Here is an 18,133-nt window from a genome sequence, read left to right as displayed (position 1 = left end):
ACTCGCTCTTCCCAGGATCAATAAAATGGAAAGAGAGATTATGTGAGGAAGAGACGGGAGATCTTGAAATAGAAGCACTCTTACTTAAAGAATAACGTAAATCTGCCCGCCATGCTTGTTAAGTTGACAAAACTAACTAGGTTGTCCTCCTACATTATCCCTTCAAGCTTCCAAAATTGAGCCAGACAGGTTAACAATGGATACAACTCAGACACAGGAAGGGCCCTGCCCTCCACCACATGCTCCTGTAAAGCAAGCAGCTACGAAGTTGTACGGCTGTAAGGAGTCCTGCTTTCAAAACCCATCCCATTAGCAAGTTGCAGAGGCTTTCAAAAGACCACTTTACGGAGCCAGCAATGCTGCGCATGGCTACAGAGAACGCGCAGCCTCTTGGATTGGGATTCTTCTGGGTCACCAAAAGCTCTAAATGCATCGGAAACTGAAGGCAGAAGCTGCAAAGAGACATTGCTGCCAGGAAGGAACGTATGTAGTGGTTAAAGAGTGGCGGACTCTAATCTGGAGAACCGGGTTTGATTCTCCATTCCTCCACACGAAGCCTGCTGGGTGACCTTGGGCTACTCACAGTTCTCTCCAAACTCTCTCGGCCCCACCTACCTCACAAGGTGTTCGTTGTGGGGAGGGGAAGGCGACTGTGAGCCACTTTGAGACTCCTTAAAGGTAGAGAAAAGTGGGGTATAAAAATAACTCTTCTTCTTCTATGTTACCAGGTTCAGACAGCCTATCTGCAATGAGAAACACATTCTACTGTGTGTAGTCGGGCCTGGAAATCTCCTGGAATTAAAACTCATCTCCAGACGACAGATATCAGTTTTCCCTGGAGAAAATGGCTGCTTTGGAGGGTGGACTCGGTGGTGTTTTACCCTACTGAGGTCCCTCCCCCTCCAAATCAAACTCTCCCAACGCTGTGTCCTGAAATCTCCACATATTCCCCGATTGGGAGTTGACAACTTTAGCCTGTGTGCCTGGAGAAGAAAAATAGCTGGTTTTCAGTGGGGTGGGGCACTAAGTAGGGTGGGGTTTAAGCCAGCTGTCATACTGGTGTTGATGGGGGAGGTGTTGCTTCAATGTATTTGGGCAAACTTTTGAAAAAAACCAAAACTTCTGGTAGAAAACGAAATTTTGAAGATAGTGAAACATACTGAGGAATGATGGGTTCTTGGGATCTAAATATTTTTAAAATCACTGTCAAGAGAAAATGGAAAGTCTACCCATCGTGACACCGCAAGAAACTTAAAGGCCATAAAGACGGTAGCACTTTTATTAAACAGATTGCAAGGGTTTTGTATCAGAAAACTGAGGCGAATGGTAAAGGAAGAAAGAACATCCCAGTGGGACAGGGTGTTGCATTTTCTTCCTATGAGCACGAAGTCATTAATCTACTGGTCCCAAGGTTTCATTAAAACAGAAGGCCATAAATTAAGGAAGATTAAGTCTAGACTCTACAAGTTCACTCAATACCGACTAAACCGAGGTCACTAACACAATGCTCATCGCTGCCACGGTGCCTGCCAACACCTTTCCTGGTGTCCACCAGATGTTTTTAGAAAGTAGGTGGGGCCAGGTAGGACTTTTCCCAGCATAGCTTCTGATTGGCTGTGCAGATTTTTTTTAAAGTTGCTTCAGCAACAGCTGCTATCAACAGCATAATTTTATTTTACTGCATTACTGTGTGTATGCATGCTTTTATACAATATGCTCATTTTACAAGGCATTCTGTTAAAGAGAGCTTCTGCCTTAGATGTTGAAGAGTTACTATTACAGTTATGCATAGCCTCCCTCCCTGACATTTTGTGGTTGATCCCACCTCCTTTGGCAGCCATTTTGTGGCTGTGCCCCCACCCTGCGTCAGAATGCCAAAGGTGCCCGCAGGAGCTTGGAAAAGGTTGGGGGGCCCTGAAATGAAATGCTTAGTCCTTTACTTTCAGAGACTAGTAGTTCCATACTAAGATTGGCTAACCTGATCTTGACTAATCTCGGAAGCCAAGCAGGGTCGACCCTGGCAAGTATTTGGATGGGAGACCTCCAAAGAATACCAGGGTCGTGATGTGGAGGCAGGCAATGGCAAACCACCTCTAAATGCCTCTTGCCTTGAAAACTCTACCGGGGTTGCCACAAGTCAGATGTGACTTGACAGCAAAAAAAAAAAAAAAAATTCAGTTTAGGATGGCACCATCAGCTACTGACCTCCTCTGTTTTACAAACAATGACTCTTCTTTTCCACATCTCCAGGTGGGTCGTATCCAACTGTTTTTTCCACTGGTTAGAAGTGGAGAAAGGAGTCCACTTTGACCACTGGAAAATCCCCCCCGTCAGACAGACTTTGCCCTAGTGGCAACAATTGTATTGAAACAGTTGTTCATGTTTTATGTTATTGTAGTTTTTACAAAGAATTTCGTAACGAACTATTAAGCCCCCTGCTGGCAAATATACTGAATGTCTCTGACTTCTTTAATGTGTATTTTTTATTTAACAATCGTTCGCCCCACATATTGGAGAAGGTGGCACAGTTTTTAACGACTGCTATAAAAGTCCGCCAATCAGTTAATTAGATGGTGGTATTAATCAACAGCACCATTCGATATATTTGCCTTTTACCCATTTTGTAAAGACTACACTCTAATATTATTATTAAGGATTATTAAAACTTTATTACAGTCCACGACCAGCACAAAAACAGATACAGAGAATAAACAAAAGGAATAAGATCAGTGTACAACCAAACTCATGTAGCAACTGCCATCAAAAATGGTATATACCAAATACAAACTGCAGGATAGAAATAACCTATAGACCTGTAAACCAATTTACAATTTGAAATTCTCCTTGACAAATACTAAAAATTTAAATCCTACCCAGAAACTTTAAAACTCTATCACTCTTTATGTCAAAAGGCCCTTTTTACTATTTCTAAAATTACAAACTTGGGTACAAAATCAAGCAACCAGCCGAGTTGTTTGATGATTCTTGTCTGAGAGAAAATATTCAAGTTTAATTTTATTACCGTAGATCTCCCAGGGAACCTTTCCAGCAATGGCCCAATAGTTTTGCTACGGACGTTATTATATAAAGCACAATAAAAACAAAACATTGAGTTTATGTCAATAAAGGAATGATGAAGATGATGATGACGACCACTGAAAAGGCTATGCTGGGGATCAGGGGACCAGCATGGACCAAAGCCATGCGGGATGGTAGGCTGCAGTAAGAAAGGAAATTGAGCAGGATCAAGTGGGAAAGCAGGCTGAATCCAACCCCTTGTTCATGGTTTGGTTTTGTTTTTTAAGAAACACCACTCAGGTGCCCAGTTGAAACTGTCTCAATTTCAGGTACATGCACATCTTGACTGTATGCTTTTTGGAAAACCAAAGAAACAACGGGCAGGGCTAAAGAGGAAAAAGCTGGAGCAGTAGAAAAGAGCAAGAGTCCAGTAGCACCTTAAAGATACCTGAAAAAGTGAGCTGTGGCTCACGAAAGCTCATAACCCTACCAGAAATTATGTTAAGTCTTTAAGGTGCTACTGGACTCTTGCTCTTTTCTACTGCTCATGACAGACTGACACGGCTACCCATCGTGATCTAAGCCGGAGTGTGAAATGTTCATTACAATGTTAATTACGATGAAAAAATACCAAACTGAATTCCTAACAGATATAGGTGTCACAAATCTTGGTTTGCTGCTGTGGGGGAAAAGCCCAAGCTTGTTCCTCCCTCACTGATAAGGTGGGTCAACCTTTTGTTGGGTGGGAAGCATGTTTCCCGCCCTCTTTGAAACAGCCTCTCCAAGTGCAACATTGTTCACCAACATGGGAGAAATTAAAAGGGGGTACCCCTCGTGGATGGTATCACGGAAGGAGATAAGTCAGTTCTGTGCCTCTAGTTCAGGGGTCCCCAACCTTTTTGAGCCTGCGGGAACATCTGGAATTCTGACACGGCACGGCGGGCACAGCAACACCGTGTAGATCCTTGCGCTGTGGTGGCAGCTGCTGCCAGTGCACCTTTTCAAAAAAAATCTGTGCAGCCAATCAAATCTCCAGTAGTCAATCAGAAGCCCCGCTGGGCAGAAGCATTACCTGGCCCCACCCACTACTTAAAAACACTTAGCGGGCGCCAGAGAAGGTGTCAGCGGGCATCATGGCGCTCATGGACACCAAGTTGGGGACCACTGCTCTAGCTATGCCAGCCACTCAGAATCGAGCCAATCCCTTCCTCTTTGTTATGCCAGCCTGTGCTCTGTTTTGTCGGTCATGCCAAAGTGTAATGGAATGTTGAGAGAGTGAGGTGGAATTATGGGAAATGTTTATCATCCATTGTTAAAAATTGTTTATGGTAATATGACAGGGAAGAACTGTTTCCCCCGATGTTCTAAACCAGAGTCAAACTCTGTTGTTGTTGTTTTTCCACGTATAAAGTTAATAAAAGTTTCTAAAAATATTTCCGTCGTCTCGGTGACGTTCCAATTATTACTAAATTCATTTTCAAAAGCGCACGCAGGCCAGGATGCTGGAAGCTCTCTGGGCGTTTGGATATTTGTTTTGGTCATGGAGGAAAAAAGCAGACTGCTCCGATTCGGAAGCAATCGTCTTTTATAAGGGAGGCAAGGGGAAGGGAGAGCAATTATGGAAATGCTATTACAGTGTGCCACCAGCTAAATGGGAACGAATGTCACCCACATCCAAACAAAAGATGAGCAGGCACGACTGGGACGAGTACATTTAGAACACACATTAGTTGCATTACCTGGAACCTGTGGGTATTGGATGTGCTTTTAGCAATCCTTGTTTCTAAATGTCGGAAAATACCTTGGGAAACGCGAATTAAAATTCACTGACTTGAACAGACATAACGACTGTGGCTTGTGGCAGAATCCAGGGTGCCAGCGTATCTCTGCCCCACCCCTCGCTTGCAGAAAGTGAGGTTGAATTATTCCGCTCGCCCCGTTTCAGGCGAGAGTGCCGTCATTACAAGATATCAGAAATGAGGGCGGTGTCACCCTGTTTAATTAATCAATTAAATAAAACTGATTTTAAAACGCCTCCCCTCAATTGACTGGGAAACAGATTTCCTTTAAAGGAACACGTGCAACAAAACCCACAAATTTCAGCTGCCATCTTACAACAACCCTGACCGGGACAGCATTTGCTAGCCCGATCTCATCAGATCTCAGAAGCTAAGTAGGGTCGGCTCTGGCTAGTACTCAGATGGGAGCACCCCCCACTCGGGGGGAAGTCCAGGGTTGCTACACAGAGGCAGGCAATGGGAAACCGCCTCTGAACATCTCTTTCCTTGAAACCCCTATGGGATCGCCATAAGTTTGCTGTGACTTGATCACACACACACACACACACAAGAATAACCCTAAACAGCCCTGATTAGACTGAGCTCATTAGAGCTTGAAAGCCAAACTGCGTCAGTTGCAGTTGGTACTTTGATGGGAGACTACCAAGGAATAATGGGTTTAAATTGCAGGCGGAGAGGTACCGGCTGGATATTAGGAAAAAGTTTTTTTTACAGTCAGAGTTGTTCAACAGTGAAATCAGCTACCTGGCTGTTTTTTAAGCAGAGGCTGGACAAGCACTTGTCAGGGATGCTCTAGGCTGATCCTGCATTGAGCAGGGGGCTGGACTAGATCAGTGGTTCCCAAACATTTTGGGCGACCACCCCCTTGGTTCCACAGACTCAACCCCAGCACCCCCTACCCTATCCTATAAAAAAGCATTATTCAAAATAGGGGTTTACATGACTCACTAAAGAAGATAATAACAATAAAATTTCAAAGCAGTAACAACTAATTGCACATCTATTCAAAATCAAATTAAAACTTTTCAGTTGAAAGAAAAATGATGAACTTGATCCAGTGGTACCAGCTCTTCAAAGTCTGGAAAAACAATTCTGATAGTTTCCACCAAATTAGCCAGCATGGTGTCATAGCTTGATCTACTGTAACTTAGTGAACAACACAGTCGAAGGGGCCCACCTCTAGAACTCCCTGCTGCCTCCTTGCCTCTTAGTGCCCCCTAGGTAATCCCACCGCCCAACAGGGGGTGGTACTGCCCACTTTGAGAACCACTGGACTAGATGGCCTCTATGGCCCCTTCCAACTCCAGAGTCCCTATGCAGAGGAAGGCAAAGACAAACCACCTCTACTCATCTGTTGCCTTGAAAATCCTATGGCTCTGGGGTCGCAAGGAGCTGGGTGCGACTTGACAGCACACAATTACTATTATTATTGTATTTTTCCAATTTAAAATCTATTTAATCGAACAACTGATCCTGCTTACGGTCTCCTAGGGGCAGCTCAAAGCACTCGACAAACGTAGAGAAAAGAAAAATACGCCTTAAAAAGAAAACAGGCTTTAGAAACAGGACAACATGACTCAGTACAACTCAGCACAGTCTGGGGCCAAGACGCTGACACGCTCTCCACGGATCCATGCCTCCTTCCCACTTCGGCCCTCAATAAATAAGTCCCGCACGTCGCAAAAATACAGAGAAGGCCACAAGGGTACGTGTTCACAGCAGGGAATCGGAGCAAAGCCCCGCTCTCTGGTGTACATACCTGGCAAAGGCTCAGGAAATGCAAGCCCCAACACCTGGGGTGCTAAGCTGGAAACAGCACTCCTTGAAAACGCAAAGAAACATATGGCCGAGTGAAATCAAGATAGCCGTTACCTAGCCACAAATGGAGCACTGATATATGGCAGCTGCTGACCCATTTCCATGCTCTCTCGCTGCGCGGAGCACCACACAGCGGCCAGTGGAACCTGGGCAACAGTGAAGATCTCGAGGTATGTTGGGGCGCTACCAATGCCAACAGGGGCATCTTTACTAGAGCCCATCTTGATTGCTTCAGCTATAAAAGTGCAGAAATGCAATAAAAACAATTTATATGGGCTGACAGAAATGCAGAGCAATATACCGCCGCTTAGATAAACTGATTAGCTTTGTAGCGAGAAAAATTGTACAAACGGTAGGAGCGTTTGAAGCTGCATTTGCAGTTTATTTATACCCCGGTTTTCTCCCCCCCACACTGGGATTCAAAGTGGCATAGAACATGCTTGTCTCCTCTTCTGTTTTCTCACAACCACCCTGTGAGGTAGGCCAGGCTCAGAGTCTGTGATGGGCACATGGTCACCCCATGGGCTTCCGCAGCAGGGATTCAAATGTGGGTCGCCCAAAGTTCTAAGTTTGTCACTCCATCCACTACACCACACCACAATCCACTACATCACACTGGTGCCAGAGCTCTCGTGGTGTAGCGGTTAGAGTGTCCGACTCAGACTTGGAACTGGAACAATCTCCACTCTGCCCCTGAAGCCTCCTGGGTGACCTTGGGATCTCTCGGCCTAACCTGCCTCACAGGTGGTTTTTTCTACTCATGTCTGACAAAGGGAGCTTTGCCTATTGAAAGCTCTCTTGAAGTATTTGAAGGGCTGTCACTTAGAGGAGGGCAGGGAGCAGTTCCTGTTGGCAGCAGAGGAGCGGACTCGCAATAAAGGGTTTAAACTGTGGGCGGAAAGGTACCAGATGGATATTAGGAAAGTTTTTTTTACAGTAAGAGTTGTTCAACAGTGGAATCGGCTACCTAGGGAGGTGGTGAGCTCCCCCTCACTGGCAGTCTTTAAGCAGAGGCTGGACAAGCACTTGTCAGGGATCCTCAGGCTGATCCTGCATTGAGCAGGGGATTAGACCAGATGGCCTCTATGGCCCCTTCCAACTATGATTCTAAGCTTACAGTCTGAAACTTTTGTTGGTCTCTAAAGCACCACTGGACTATCTCACAGGGTGGTTGCTGTGAGGATAAGGTAGAGGAGGGCAGAATGATATGGGTCCCTGTGAGGCAGAAAAAAGGATATAATTTTTTTAATAATTAGAAAATATTTTATAAAAGAAAATGTAGTGAATCAGTAGATGTCAATCACACATTCAGCTTCAGAAGTAAGAACAGTTTCTGCAGAAGTTACTAGGTTGTTTTTCCCCCAATTACATTTCTTTTTTAAAAAAAGCAAATTGCCCCTTAAAGCAAATATTATGCAAATGTTTCTGCACAATTGAATAATTGTTTAGTTGCAAAAGTCGTGTAACTTAAAAACGAAAGCTTCCAGAGTTTAGAAACAAGAACAAAGAACATCTTACAAAGAATATTTGGGGGTTCCAAAGAAGTGACTTTCAAACTGGAACCCTGATGCTCCTTGAATGCTTCCCACAAGTTCCTCAGGGAGAAGGCCAACGGTAGAAGTAACAGGTTTCTAAAACAGGAGTTTCAGAAAGCATCCCCACACTGAACTTTCCCCAAGCAATTTGCAATTCTAGGAAAGCTTATAGGGGTCCCAACAAGCCAGAATTGTTCTCTGAGTCAACTGACCGCGCAATCTAGCGCATGCGTAGAAACTTTCTGCTATGTACAGGGAGATTCCCTGGCAGACAAGTCAGTGTGAAAAGGATCCTCTGAAAGTAAGAAAAAGAATGCCTATGGCTCTAGAGCAGTGGCCCCCAACATGATACCCTTGGGCGCCACAGCACCTGGGAGAGACCCAGGTTCGAATCCTCCCCTCTGCTGCGGAAGCTCACTGGGTGCCCTTGGGCCAGTCACACACTCTCAGGCCAACCCACCTCACAGGGTTGTTGTGAGGATAAAACGTAGGAGGAAAGAATGACAGTGTAAGCCGCTCTGGGTCTCCACTGGGCAGAAAAGCGGGGTATAAATATCAGCACAAATAAACCAACCATCGTCACCACACCTTGGTTACACAGAGCCATATGTCCCGTTTCCTGGTTCCCTTTCTAAGGGTTTTATTTGGGATTAACTAGAATCCCAAAGATCATCCGTGAGCTAATTGTTTGTGCTGAAAACGCTGCCCCACCCGTGCAAACGTGAGCAAAGATGCTCTGTGCAAAAGATAATTTCAGAGGGTAGCCATGTTGGTCTGCAGTAGAACAGCTAGATTCCAGTCCAGCGGCACCTTAGAGGCCAACAAGATTTTTTTTTGGGGGGGGGGCATGAGCTTTCGACAACCAACACTGACGAAGGGAGCTTTGAGACTCTCGAAAGCTCACCCCCTCCAAAAAAAATCTTGACCTCTCTAAGGTGCTACTGGACTGGAATCTATTTGTCAGGAGAGACAGTCATAACTGGTCTTACTTAATTCCAGAGGGGCAAACGCTTGGCAGGGGGGAGGGGGGGAGGACACAGGTAACTCGCTGGCTCTTTCGCCCACAGGGTAAAAACCTTTTCTGCCGATCACAAGGACAGCAGCCTCACCGCTTCCCTTCCGAAAGCAGGGTTTGACAGGAAGTCATCCGAGAAGTCGGTTCCCACAGTCAGCACAGCAATCCTGGCAGCCACCAGGTGGTGTACACGGTGCTGCTGTCTTGCAAGGCAGATGAACTTCAAGCCTCCACCTGCTGCATCAGGCCTTAGAAGCACGGCTGAGACCCGAAGATGATTGCGATTGCACTTCGGCACGTCGAGCCAGGGATGCTTTGGGCGCTTGCTGAAAGGCGCACGAGCTTTGGAGGGAAACAGGACTCACCAAAAAGGGTAGGGCACATCGTTCATTCAAAACCTTTTTTTCCCAGTGACTTTTTGACTAGCAGCTACGATAAGCTTGGACAACAGGCTAGCAATGCCCTGTGGACATTTCCGCTCTTAGCCGAGGCTGTGGAAATGCAGCTCACTCTACTGACAGCTTGCTTTTCTTGCAGTTGGGGTGGAATTTCAAAACCAGAGGGTGGAATAAAAGATGCAGAATCCCCCCATGGTGCTTGAAGAAGGTCCTGAAAACCGGGTAAAGACAAACGAGCCGGCAGAAACAGGGTTAACTTTAGCCTTTAAAGGCTGGACAGCAAATCCAAACTGCAGAAGCTCGGAGAATGTATAATGCTCTCCTCGTGGGTAGGGCTTGCTGCACTGTCCCAGTTTTGTTCCTATAAAACAATGTTGGTAATTTTAAGGATGTCTCGCCTTCAGCAATACTGAGCATCGTCTTGGTAGGACTTATTTTGCGTGGCTCTTCTGTGAGCGGGCGAAGGATGCCTTCGAAAATATTTCAGCCGAACGGGGGCTGGAAGGAGACCAACCGTAGACCTGCTACTGCCTATGGATCTACGGGACTTAAGGTAAAATAAATTCCATACATATATGAGGAAGGGAAAACACAAACTGATGCCTATTACAAAAATGGTTTTGGTTTCTCACAGACCATAATCCATAATTAGAATATCACGAGTGCAGTACTATTTGAAGTATTCTTTTTCCCCCCTTCAAACATTTACATGGGCTCTAATTTTTCAGTAGCTTATAAAAGTTATTTGCGGCACCATTCAGGAACAAGAATTCACAGGAAAAGGCAAGCTAAAAATACTGCTGAGTTAAGAGTAGACTCCGTGTTGGCAAAAATCAAATGTCTACAAGATAAGTTACATTTTGGAAGAACGCCTTCATCTAAAAATGTGTTGTTGCGAGCTTCGTGGTACATGCAAGAATAAAGAGAGACCTTATTTCGGGCAACTCAAAATAAATTTTCTTCCCAGAAATAAACATGACAATCCCTTGTGCATCTACTTTTATGCATGCCTTTCTGTGGAATCTAAGAGCATAAGAACTTGGGATCAGGCAAAAGGTATTCTTTATTTCAACTTTCTCTCATCGAGAGATGCAGGTTGTACCGGAGGGAAAGAGTTATCATCTTTGTAATTTAAATTCCACCATCTGGTCCTCCGAGGTAGACTGCTTCTGTGCACGGAGGCTCTATTACGAACTACTTTATTTATCCCCTGCCTACAAGCCTGACACAAGGCAGTTTATAGTAACTGTGCTCATGATAGATTTATTTTCCCTTAATTTGTCTAATCCTTTTTTTTTTTTTTTTTTTAGTTATACACGCTAGCAGCCAACAGTACAAACCTGTCTTAGCAAGTTCCTTATGCACAGCAAGTAACACAGGCTGGAATCCTACAAAGACTTCCCTGGGAGTAAGCTCCATTGAATAAAATGGGGCTTGTTTCTGAGTAGACCTTCTTAGGATTGCCCTCCCCCAAATGTATGTTAAATGCTCCTATTGTCTGGATTGAACTTACTGCAAACCAGTTTCATTGAACGGGCTCAAGTACTACGAATTCTGATAAAGAATTATATTTAACTGACACCTTCGGCTCTTTGACTTTTATAAAATTCACACCAAGCTGTACTCATCTTCTTTCTATACTAAAAGTACAGAAAGTAGCCCAGGGAAATGTTTCCAATATCCTAATCTTTTAGCTTTGCTGAAATAGAAACACTGGCATTCCTTTAAAAAAATCAATTATGCAAATTATTTGCAGACAATCCCCAAAAAGCCATTAAATAGGTCCAAGATTAATGTCTTGCTTTGAGAGAAAATATTTTTTTTACTCACATTCTAAAGTTAAGTGAAAAGTAGGTGAGTCCCTTTATTTTTGCAGAAGCCTCCTAGAAGTTTTGCAGACCAAGCCTGTGATGTTTTTTATTTTCTATTAGATTTCTATAATTATCTAAGAAAACAGAGAACACGATACTGCGGAAAGCTGAGCTCTCGTTTATTCCACCGCTGGCTTTCTTCCTGATTTTTATGCTTTTCTCATAGCAGCAATGCCAAGAAGATGTTTTGTACTTTGTCACTGAACAGATCTCAAGAGAATCACTCGAATGTTCCAAAAAAGAAAAAAAGCATAGACACTTTTAACGTTGGCTTTCACACGCTCGTGCGTCACCTACCGAAATGCACAAAGGCAAAATCGTGGATGAGTGCCAAGCCCGTTCGTAAACGCCGGCTTTCTTTTGATCTTCCAGACTTGACATTAACAGCTTTCCCATTTACCAATTGCAGGTCCACCAACTTTCACCCAACTGAAGTTAAATGGCGCTACGGTACTGCACCTGTCAACGTGCGAGGAAGTCTGGACTCGAAGGAAACTTTTATAAACGCCGGCATCATTAGTGGAAGAAAGCTTCTGGGCCGCAGAACGCATGAATCTCATCTTACTCACCGTGTTGAGGACTAGCGTACATGTTCTGAAACATTCGCAGAAAGTCAGAAAAGCTTTGTTCTCAACTGAATCTTCCTTTTGGGGATTACAAATATGACCCCTACAGACCTCTTTGGAACCAACAATTTAAGCACTTTGACACTGAAGTCCAAGGCGATCTATTTAGCAGAGAACCGAACCATGGAAATTTACATGGGAGCCACATCTCCAGTACTGTGCAACAGCACTTACTCTTATTTGTGCAACGAAAGCAAACCTCTGGGCCTGGCGGATAAATCGGAACACCAGCAATACATCGTCGGCCTGTTCTTGTCGTGCCTCTACACAATATTCCTTTTTCCTATCGGCTTCGTGGGGAACATTCTCATTTTAGTGGTGAACATCAGCTTCCGCGAGAAGATGACGATCCCAGACCTCTACTTCATCAACCTCGCCATGGCGGACCTCATTTTGGTCGCCGACTCCCTCATCGAGGTCTTCAACCTGGACGAAAAGTATTATGACATCACCATTATCTGCACCTTCATGTCCCTGTTCCTCCAGATCAACATGTACAGCAGCATCTTCTTCCTGACGTGGATGAGCATCGACCGATACATTGCGCTGGCCAAAGTCATGAGGTCCAACATCTTCCGCACCATGGAGCACGCCAGGTTAAGCTGCGGCCTCATCTGGCTGGCGGCCATCTCTGCGGCGCTCGTGCCCTTCACGGTGGTGCATTTCCAGCACACCGGAGAGATGCACTTTTGCTTTGCGGATGTCAAGGAAATCCAGTGGCTAGAAATCACCCTAGGGTTCATCATCCCTTTCACCATCATAGGCCTTTGCTACTCGTTGATTGCCCGAGTCCTGGTCAGAGCTCACAAGCACAGGAGTTTGCGGATACGCCGGCAGAGAGCTCTCCGGATGATTTTCGTGGTGGTCCTTGTCTTCTTCATCTGCTGGCTTCCCGAGAACGTCTTCATCAGTGTACAGCTTCTCCAAAAGACAGAACCGGTCCCATCCCGGAGCCAGTCCTTCCGACACAGCCACCCCTTGATGGGACATATTGTCAACCTCGCCGCCTTCTCCAACAGCTGCCTGAATCCCCTTATCTACAGTTTCCTAGGTGAAACTTTCAGAGACAAGCTGAGGTTGTATATCGAACAGAAGGCCAAAGTATCAGCTCTGCATCGGTTCTGTCAAGCGACCCTGAAATCGGTCGTTCCCGACAGCACAGAGCAATCAGAAGTTTAATTTAGAACCATACCAAAGTTATCATAAGGGAACAGGATCGTTATACTGGTTACTCGCAGGAAAGTATATATCCTATATGCGCCGAGATTTGTACTCTTGTTGTTATGACAATATGTACAAGATAACCCGTGATAAAGATCTACAATGTAATTAGGGAAAGGGCTAATAAAGGCTTGCGGCGCTTGCTTACACGCGTGAGTTTGCAGACAAAAAGCTGACAGACAATTGTATAGGGGAAAATTCTAATTTGATGGCCAGAGACTCAGGTGCCCTTAATGAAATAACGCTGAACGAAGAATGAGAAAATTCAATAGAACATCCCGAAATGGGGAAACCAGAGAAGCCATTGATTTTCTATCCAAGTATACCAGCATGCCAACTTTGTTAAGAATTACAATGTTCCTTGCACGCTACTATATATAGAGGCATTCATGTTACACACATTGAATTAAGAAAAACAGAAAATCAATCTAGAATTACAGCGGAGAGCTTTTTCATTTTTTAAAAAAAGTATAAATGGACCAACATCAGTTCTTTCCCCATTTATGCCAAATCCCCTGATTTTCAAGAAACTAGCAAATTTCAACCAATCCCCTCCCCAGAACCTCAAGACACAGGGGCCCACTCACGCTCATGCCCAGAATCTCCATAGTCACAAGAGTGGCTATGGTCCAACATGCATCCACCTCCGGCAAATACAAAACAGAACTGACCTTTAATTTTGTTTCCTGCTGGGTCATTCCCACTTCCCTATCGTTCTTTCAGAACAATCCTAAACAGAGTTACAGCCTTCTAAGTCCACAGAAGCCAATGGACTTAAGAGGGACACAGCTCTGCTTAGGATTGCACTGTGTGTGAATAGAATAGAAATTTTATTACAATCAATGACCAGCACAGCACTGTGTGTGTAATTATGCTGTCTGGTGGACACCATTTTTGAAACAGGTAGATCTGACTCCAGCAGCACCTTAGAGACCCAACAAGATTATCAGGGTCAAAGCTCCCTTTTTCAGATACTAGATCTGAGTCAAGTAGAACCTTAGAGACCAACAAGATTTTTAGGGTATAAGCTTTCAAGAGTCAAAGCCCCCTTCAGATACGTATCTGATGAAAAGTGCTTTGACTCTCGAAAGCTTACACACACACACCAAAATCTTGTTGGCCTTTAAGTTGCCACTGGACTCGGACCTAGCTGTTCTGCTGCAGGCCAACATGGCTACCTTCTGAAACCATTTTAAAAAAAAGTTTTTAAAATGTTGCATCAGAATGTAATGCATAAACTGGGACTTACAGTAGGATCTCCTTGACCCAGCAATACAAACCCTGCTTTCCGTGGTTTAGATCGTGGAACCAGGGAGCTATTACGGTAAAGGTAAAGTGTGCCATTAAGTTGCAACTGATTTATGGTGACCCCATTCAAGGCAAGTGAGAAGCAGAGGTGGTTTGACATTGCCTCCTTCCAAGTAGCAACCTAGTCTTCCTTGGTGGTCTCCTACCCAAGGACTAACCAGGGCTGATCCTGCTTAGCTTTCAAGCTCTGATCATAACGGACTAGTCTGGGCTATTTACGTAGCTAGGAAGATACTACATTGCACTAACTGTAGTCTCACTGGCTCAAGGCATCACAAACAGGTGGCGAGGGAAGAAGATGAGGCATATCTATGGAACCCTCTCTTGATTTTGCCATAAGTAGACATTGGGGGGGGGGGAAGAATCATCAGAACAAGTCCATCAGCTGAAGAGTCCAGGTTCAGAGCTATCTCCTTATTTGTACACCAACATATACTATGAAAACCAACTCATTCTTCTAGATTTCTTTTATAAGGCAGTAGGAGGGAAGGCAGCATGATACAGCTCAATCTTGTCAGATCTTGGAAGCTAAGCAGGGTCAGTACTTGGATGGGAGACCACCAAGGAAGGCTCTGCAGAGGAAGACCGTAGCAAAACACCTCTGCTTCTCACTTGCCTTGAAAGCCCCTTGCTGGGGTCATCAGAAGTTGGAAGCTAAGTAGGGTCACTACTCGGATGGGGGACCACTAAGGAAGATGCTGTAGAGGAAGGTGATGGCTAACCACCCCGCTTCTCCCTTGCCTTGAAAGCCCCTTGCTGGGGTCACCATAAGTTGGGAGATAAGTAGGTTCACTAATTGAATGGGAGACCACCAAGGAAGACTCTTCAGAGGGAGGCAACGGCAAACCACCTCTGCTTCTCACTTGCCTTGAAAGCCCCTGGCTGGGGTCGCCATAAGATGGTCATAACATGACGGCACATACATACATATAAGACAATGACATTATCTCTCAAGAAAAACTACACTATTATAATAATCTCAACACTTCCCTTCCAGGATGGAGAATAGAGCTTTCCTCCTTATTGGGTTTGACTGGCTTCCCCTTGACCACTCTATTGAAATTTTTTAGTTTGAAGTAAAGTGGAACTTGGCTGACCCTTACATTAAAATCACGCTGTCTCCTTTGGGCTTAGACCCCTGGACTTCGACCTCTTCACATAGTTGTCACTCGTGGGCTGCAAGGTCCTGAGAGCCTTGGAGAGCTGCTTGGGGCGGGAGGCGGGGAGAGAAACAACGTTACTCCAGTCAAGTCCAGCGTGGTCAAGCTTCTTTGCAAACAACAGCAGAGCAGATCAAGGGCACTTTGCAGCACACTGAAAAAAATTCCCCTAGAAGTCTCGTGTTCCAGAGAGTAAAAAGCCTGGTGCATTTCCTTACAACCGGCTCCCATTCCTGAGTGCAAGGAGTGGGCACTCAAGGATTAGCTTATTTCATGCTTTCATCCACTGCTGTGGAGGAAGAACGGTCCGCCTACTGCGAGATGCAATCATGAAAAATGAACACATGAAGCTGCCTGATACTGAATCAGACCCTTGGTCCATCAAAGTCAGTATTGTCCACTCAGACCGGGAGTGGCTCTCCAGGGTCTCAGGCAGAGGTCTTTCACATCACCTACTTGCCTGGTGCCTTTAACTGAAGATGCTGGGGATTGAACCTGGGACCTTCTGCATGCCAAGCAGATGCTCTACCACTGAGCCACATCCTTTTCCATGAACACATGAAGCTGCCTTATACTGAATCAGACCCTGGGTCCATCAAAGTCAGTATTGCCTACTCTGACCGGCAGCGGCTTTCCAGGGTCTCAGGCAGGGGTCTTTCATGTCACCTACCTGCCTAGTCCCTTCAACTGGAGATGCCGGGGATTGAACCTGGGACCTTCTGCATGCCAAGTAGATGCTTTACCAGTGAGCCACAGCCCTTCCCCATAGCAGATAATTTCAGAAGGTAGCTGTGTTGATCTGCAGAACAGCTAGATTAGAGTCCAGTAGCACCTTAGAGACCCACAAGTTTTTTGGGGGGTCCAAGGTTTCAAGAATTTAGGCTCCCTTCATCAGGTATCTGACGAAGGGAGCTTTGGCTCGTGAAAGCTCATGCAGGTTGAGCTTCCCTTATCCGAAAAATCAAGATATCCAAAACGGTCCCAAATCCAAAACTTCTGGTGGGATAGTGATATCTTTGCTTTCTGATGGCTCAGTGCCCACAAACTTTGTTTCATGCACAAAATTATGGAAAATATTGTATAAAATGTTATGGGAAATGTATAAAATTACCTTTGGGCTATGCGTATAAGGTTAAATAAAACATAAATGACTTCCATGTTTAGACTTGGGTCCCATCCCCAAGATATCTCATTATGTATATGCAAATATTCTAAAATCCAAAATAATCCAAAACACTTCTGCTCGCAAGCATTTCAGATAAGGGATATTCAACCTGCACACACACCCCAAAATCTTGTTGGTGTCTAAAGTGCTACCGGACTAAGCAGAATGGAATCCTTCTAGGCCCACTGGTGTAACTTTGCTTGAGATAGAAGTGTTTGTGCTCCGACTAGGACAAGGACCTGTAGAAAGAAGAGGCCTGCCACAGAATTCAAAGGACGTATTCGGCTTTTACAATTTATGTTTCTCAAGCTTCCAGATTCAGATCGGACTTCAAACTAAGGCCGCATTAAACCCTGAAGGCCTGGCAAGAATTTCGGGGGGGGGGGGGAGGTTGTGTTTGTGTGTGTGTGTGTGTGTGGTTTCCAAACCATCTGATGCCAAACTTTGAGGCATTTCCTTATGCTAATATTTGTGAAAGGGGACCAAGTCTCAACTATGGAAATATACGTGCATGGGGACAGCGCAACTGACATGCATGTGTATGTCAGTTTCATGCATACATACAAATTTACAAACATACATACAAATGTGTGCCCGATCTTCCTCCTGGGTCAGCATTTCAGATGTATTTTTAAGGCCAAAGCAGTAGTTTCATACGCACACGCTCCGCTCACGAAGAACTTGTATAGCAGACAGCACAATCCTAAAGAGAATTCCCTGGGAATAAATCCCATCGTGTATGCTTGAGCCAGATTCTGAGACCTGCTTCAGATTGCTCTCTACACGGCTGAACTGTGAATCAAGTCCCGGGTTCAAATTTTGCCTTGGCCATGAACTCACAGGGTGGCATTGCTCTTTTGTAGGTGGCGAATAACCCACACAATCAATAATTCCTTTATTGGCATAAAAATGCACAATACAAAAGGATACGAAAGGAATGGAGATATTAGACCTCATCTAAAGTACTGTGTTCAATTTTGGGCACCGCAATTTAAGAAAAATGTAGGCAAGCTGGAACGTGTCCAGAGGAGGGCAACAAAGGTGGTGAGGGGTCTGGAGACCAAGTCCTATGAGGAAAGGTTGAAGGAGCTGGGGATGTTTAGCCTGCAGAGGAGAAGACTGAGAGGGGATATGATAACCATCTTCAAGTACTTGAAGGGCTGTCATATAGTGGATGGTGCCGAGTTGTTTTCGGTTGC

The 18,133-nt window shown here is 44.9% G+C and overlaps 2 protein-coding genes across 2 annotated transcripts in view; one reads left to right on the top strand and one right to left on the bottom strand.

Moving 5' to 3' along the window:
- C21H7orf50 (chromosome 21 C7orf50 homolog) overlaps positions 1 to 18,133 on the bottom strand; it is a 132,901-nt gene that overhangs the window by 101,969 nt on the left and 12,799 nt on the right. The window lies entirely within an intron of this gene.
- On the top strand, positions 12,117 to 13,259 carry GPER1 (G protein-coupled estrogen receptor 1). Its single transcript, XM_056866329.1, has one exon. The coding sequence runs from the start codon at positions 12,117 to 12,119 to the stop codon at positions 13,257 to 13,259; it is 1,143 nt and encodes a 380-aa protein (XP_056722307.1).

This window comes from Euleptes europaea, chromosome 21 (assembly GCF_029931775.1).
Source record: "Euleptes europaea isolate rEulEur1 chromosome 21, rEulEur1.hap1, whole genome shotgun sequence".
Taxonomy (NCBI): domain Eukaryota; kingdom Metazoa; phylum Chordata; class Lepidosauria; order Squamata; family Sphaerodactylidae; genus Euleptes; species Euleptes europaea.
The sequence above is the reverse complement of the archived record's forward strand: the minus strand, read 5'-3'. Positions and strand labels throughout refer to the sequence as shown.